Genomic DNA, 5505 nt, shown 5'->3' with positions numbered 1-5505 from the left:
TATTTGTTTCATTATTTCTACCATTAATTATCATTTATTTATAGTTACCAACAAAATATGTATGTATTTTTTTTTTTAATTTATAGCTAATATCTAATGACAAGCCCATCTCCCATTTTCTTGGTACTTCCACATTTAGCAGTACACAAAGTCCCATGCCAGATGAGTTGCGAAGATCACCTAACCCATCCTCTGGAGTTTCGTGCAGGCCAGGTTTAATGAGTTCTATAGCGAAAAAATTGATAACATGTTGAAATGCTTGACAAGTGAGTCAAGTGACAATCAAAACCAATGCATTTGGGTTTTCTTCCTAGAGGTTCTAGGCGTTTGGATTTCTCAAGCATTTAGTGGTTCTTCCCACCTCCCTTGTTCTTGACGCTTCTCTCAAGAGCGTTGTTCACTTGTTCCTGCTTGTTGCCAAAGAAAAAAGAAAGAAAGAAAAAAAAACAATCAAAAACCAATTGGAGTTGGCCACAGGATCTGCTCTGTGTTGGGTTACGTGCAATTTCCATGAAACTCGGAATTTGAAAATTGAACTAAAACTTGGGATTCGAAATAGTTTTGTTGAACTAAACATCTGGATCAGTTACTGGAGTTCTGATAAGTCATACCTAACAACTATCTACAGTAGCACAGCTGCACAGAATATATGAAGTTTCTAGGGTTTTCTTTTAGACATTTCGATTACTAGGGTTTCTGTCTCTATCCAAGTTCCTGTTCTGGACGGTGTGAGGGCATTGAATTTATCTACCAATTGAACATAGACACCAACACTCAAATAAGTTGGTAAAGTTTCAAAGAGTCATTTTCACAAACACTCTGTGGATATATTAAATTATATGTGTAGGTCTTAATCAATGAATTCATCAAACCAAACATGCACGTCAATCATTCTTGTCAATACGGCGATGAAGGTTCAAAAATAACCATCACAAACTCTCTTTTTCCCCTTATTTTTATCCATTTTCTGACTTTATTCACAAAAAAACAAAATATATCAATATCAATATTTTTACTATTTTGGCCTTTTATGTTAAAAAAATTGATCTAAATTATTGGAAGACCTTAGGCCTGTTTTGGTTATAAGTGAGTCTGGAGATTTCAAATCTATGGAGTCATAATTCATAAAATTATTACAGATTCATTCTGAAATTTATTATTATTATTTTTTTGGTATACATTCTGAAAAATTGTTTGATCAACGTGATTTTTGTGAATGCACAAATGTATAGTACTTTTATAGTCGGGATGAAATCCAAAGATTTCGCCCATACCCATAAATCTACATATTCACGTTTTTAATGTAAAAAGATAAATCTCTAGATTTCATGAATCTAAGAATTTTCACAACTAAACGGATATATATATATATTTCGTATTTATGAATCCAGTGTATTTATGTAACCAAACATACCCTTAACTAATCACCAAAAATAGAGAAAAATGAAGCCCACCATATCATAAGTATTTCCTCAATCAAACTATTACCTAATGCCACAGCCGAAGGAGAGGAGAAGGGACCGCCGAAAAACGGAAAAACGACCGCAAAGCCGGAGAGGAAAGACGGACGGAAACCGGAAAACCGGAAGAGAGAGGAACATTCAAAAAGGGAAAGGAGGACGACGGCGACGGACCGGAAAGAAATAAAAAACAGAAAAAGGACAATACAAAAAAACGGATATACGGACGGATTAACGGCCGATAAAGGGTCGGATAGCGGATTTGCTAATCGGATTCGGTTCGGATCGAATCAAACCATCCAGCCTAATGCCAACTCACTCCAACTCATAGAATTTTCTAACTAACGTAGTTAGGAACAAATAATCCTTTGCCATATTAGTATATTTTATATAACTCAATTTAAAAAAAAATTAAAAAAAAATCTTAAATAATACAGATTTTTATCATTACCCAATAATTTCCATCACATGATTAAGCTCAAAAAATGACACCTTGGGCCAACAAATTTCTGTTCACTCAATAATTGTTCGAATTTTGAAGAATCTCAATATTCTAAATTTAGAAAGAAAAAAATAAAAAAGATTCCAAATGGGGACTTGTTGTTTACCTAAAAGGTTAGCCAGAAAAGCAAGTTTGACTCCAACCACTGACAACATTACCAAGAATTTTAACACATAATCGTTTTCTTAATCTCAATTAATTAAACTTTCCTCTCTTCTCCCATATTCCTTAATCTCTTCTATTTATAATTACCGGCCAAATAAAAAACGACAAATTATTACGTAATTTGAACCGTCCATTTTATAATGACCACACATTTATTCTCTTCATTAACTATATTCAATAATCCAAATGTTACAACCTGTACAAATCATTGGTCAGGAATTTCCCACGTGTCAATTATCTTTGCTTTTGCTGTTCTTCACTCACATGACTACTGACCCATCATCACCTAATATTCTGGTGGCTGTAATTTTGTATTTACAGGCTAAGCCATGTGGGTGAAGGAATTGGAAAATATATTATTATTTTTGTATGAAAGAGATAAGAAAAATATTTTAAATAGAAACAGAGACAGGAGATAGGAAGGAATCTATCTGTTGGCCCGGGATTTGAGTGATTTTTATTTTATATTTTATGTTTACATATATTTATATATAACACAACAACGTAGGACACAGGGTGGCTATAAATTTTTTTTAATTGTCTCTTATGATAATGCAGACGTAATAGGGTATTAATAAGGTTTTCTAATTATGTTTTATGATATTAAATATGATTATGAAATTGATTAATTAACAACCAAGAATGTCTTCACTATGCAAGAGGGAAAAAAAGAAAGAAAGTAAGAAAGTGTTCATCATATGAGAAAGGAAAAAAGTGGGGATAGTGGGAACTAAAGAAATGAGAACTATTGATTGGAATTTGGAAGAGTGACTAGAGACAATCACTAAAACAAGGAAAAATGAAGCATGGAAGAGTAAAGATGAAGAAAAAATTTGAGATAAAGGAAGGGAACGTTATGGTAAATTTTTTATTTATTCTTTTCTTGTGTTGCAAAGTGAGTGTTGGACCCGTGGTGTTTGAAGTTGCAAACAAATTGAAAAGGCTAGTGGTGGGATACCAACTTTAAAATAATTACACAAAACAGTGGGTAGGGTTAGGGGTTTTGAAGACGACTCGAGTGTCGTAGATACAACATATGATGCGGGTTGTCGAGATTCTATTTTTTTGGTGTAAGTTGCATGAGTTCTTGTAGATGAATATATATATAGCTCAAATAATAATGAAACAAAATTATGATATTTTCTTTTCTTTCAATTAGCTCAAAGTAATATAATTATGATTAGACATTTAAATATACAAATTTGCTTGAGTTCTTGTTCACGTACATGCATTATTACATCAAAGAAGAGTAGAATTATGGATAAAATAGGTTTTTTAATCAAAAAGATAAAATAAAATAAAGTTCAATTGGGACTTCAACTTTTTTTTAAAGGCCATAATTTCGTATGCTGATGGGTCTATTCAAGCATTACTACAGCACTATTTGTCAATGATTACCTGGTTGGTGAACTTGAATTGGAAAATCTATCTGTTCAGTTTTCCATGATTCTAGAATGTAGTGGAGTTTTAATTGTGTTTCGGCAGCAGATGCTGAGATGAAGAGTAGAGATAGAAAGATGGTCACGGGGTGGGCTAGGGTTGGTGATGATGATCTGAATTCTGAAAGAGAAATAATTCAATAAAAACTAAGTGGGGCGGCCAAAATTTTCCCTGAAAACCTTATCTTTCAAGTCTTCACTTCTCAGTATATATTAGATCGCTTCTTCCTTTTTCTTCTCATCTAAACACAAGCACCACAGGTTCTCTGTGCTCTCTCTCTCTCTCTCTCCCTCTCAGAGACACACAGACACTGATCATCTGTTCTGTTGAAGATGGCGAAGGATATTGAGGTTACCCAGGAAGGTTCTTTCTCTGCAAAAGATTACCACGACCCACCTCCGGCACCGTTGGTGGATCCTGAAGAGCTCACACAGTGGTCTTTCTACAGGGCTATCATTGCTGAGTTCATTGCTACTCTACTGTTTCTTTACATCACTATTTTGACTGTGATTGGGTACAAGAGTGAAACAGACCCCAACCTCACCACTGATCAATGTGGTGGTGTTGGAATTCTGGGCATTGCTTGGGCTTTTGGTGGAATGATCTTCATCCTTGTTTACTGCACCGCCGGTATCTCTGGTGGGTAACTCGTCTTTCGTTTTTGGTTTTCTTTCTCTGTTTCTGCTGTTCAAATTGATCTGTAAATATCGTTTGTGTGTTGTGCACAGGTGGGCATATTAACCCAGCAGTTACTTTTGGGCTTTTCTTAGCTCGGAAAGTGTCACTGATCCGCGCTTTGATGTACATGATAGCACAGTGCTTGGGTGCCATGTGTGGTGTGGGTCTGGTAAAGGGTTTCCAAAGATCTCACTATGTGAGGTATGGTGGTGGAGCAAACGAAGTCGCCCCCGGCTACAGCACGGGTGTGGGTTTGGCAGCTGAAATTATTGGTACCTTCGTTCTTGTTTACACTGTCTTCTCTGCAACTGATCCCAAGAGAAATGCCAGAGACTCTCATGTCCCTGTAAGTTCACCTGCTTGACCTTAAAAACAGAGTATTCTCAGAAGAAACACTCTTATCAACTAAACCCACATGGAAAATCTTCTAACTGAGAAATTTTGCTTTGGTTTTACAGGTTTTGGCACCACTCCCAATTGGGTTTGCAGTTTTCATGGTGCACTTGGCCACAATCCCAATCACAGGAACAGGTATTAACCCAGCAAGGAGTCTTGGAGCTGCTGTTATCTACAACAAAACCAAGGCTTGGGATGACCAATGGATCTTCTGGGTTGGACCTTTCATTGGTGCTGCCATCGCAGCTTTCTACCATCAGTTCATTTTAAGAGGATCTGCAGTTAAAGCCTTTGGATCTTTCAGGAGCAGCTCCAACATCTAAGTGTTGTTGGAGGAGTTTGGGATTGGCTTATTTCATTGTGTAAGATGTTTAGGGAAAGAGAAAGAGTTGATGTCTCTGGTGAATAATAAAGAAAAGGAGGGGGGAGTGCAGGAGAGAAGCTGAAAATTGTAGATGATTGTAGATGAAGTTATCTTTAAGAAGTGAGATGGAAGGGTGTCTGTTTCTCTTTTTCAATCATATTCTATATTCTCAACTCTTGATTTGGTTGTTGTATCTTTGTAACTGGGCCGTGGACGAACCAGAGACAAACGGACGAACGAAAAACCCGGGGTAAAAACCAGACAGAAACGAGACACCACCAAAACGGAACGAGAAGGGGGGTGAAACGAGATTTCAAAAAGCTACATTACACATACAAAAATCCGCGACAAATAATTTTTGGATGAACCACGTTTCTTCCACAACCAAACACCAATTTTATAATTATAACCTATGATTTCAAATCTTTAGATATTTGAAATCTCCAGACTCATGTAACCAAACCGGCCCTTAAGCATTCCTATTCACAATGCAAGTATTT

The 5505-nt window shown here is 36.1% G+C and overlaps 1 protein-coding gene across 1 annotated transcript; it reads left to right on the top strand.

The window, feature by feature from the left end:
• Positions 1–3654: 3654 nt before the first annotated feature.
• LOC149021314 (aquaporin PIP2-4-like) lies at positions 3655–5154 on the top strand. The gene is made up of 3 exons (XM_089149569.1): positions 3655–4206; positions 4296–4591; positions 4704–5154. The coding sequence occupies exons 1-3, from the start codon at positions 3900–3902 to the stop codon at positions 4962–4964; spliced, it is 864 nt and encodes a 287-aa protein (XP_089005695.1). The 5' UTR covers positions 3655–3899; the 3' UTR covers positions 4965–5154.
• Positions 5155–5505: the final 351 nt, after the last annotated feature.

The sequence above is a fragment of the Hakea prostrata genome, chromosome 3, assembly GCF_041222555.1.
Source record: "Hakea prostrata isolate BN-2017 chromosome 3, UWA_Hpros_2, whole genome shotgun sequence".
Lineage (NCBI taxonomy): Eukaryota > Viridiplantae > Streptophyta > Magnoliopsida > Proteales > Proteaceae > Hakea > Hakea prostrata.
This window is presented reverse-complemented; position numbering and strand designations above follow the sequence as displayed.

Coding starts and splice junctions, on each gene's coding strand:
- LOC149021314 (XM_089149569.1), top strand. CDS start 3,900: ATGGCGAAGGATATTGAGGTTACCCAGGAAGGTTCTTTCTCTGCAAAA. Junction 4,207..4,295: donor CTGCACCGCCGGTATCTCTG/GTGGGTAACTCG, acceptor TGTTGTGCACAG/GTGGGCATATTAACCCAGCA. Junction 4,592..4,703: donor CCAGAGACTCTCATGTCCCT/GTAAGTTCACCT, acceptor TTGGTTTTACAG/GTTTTGGCACCACTCCCAAT.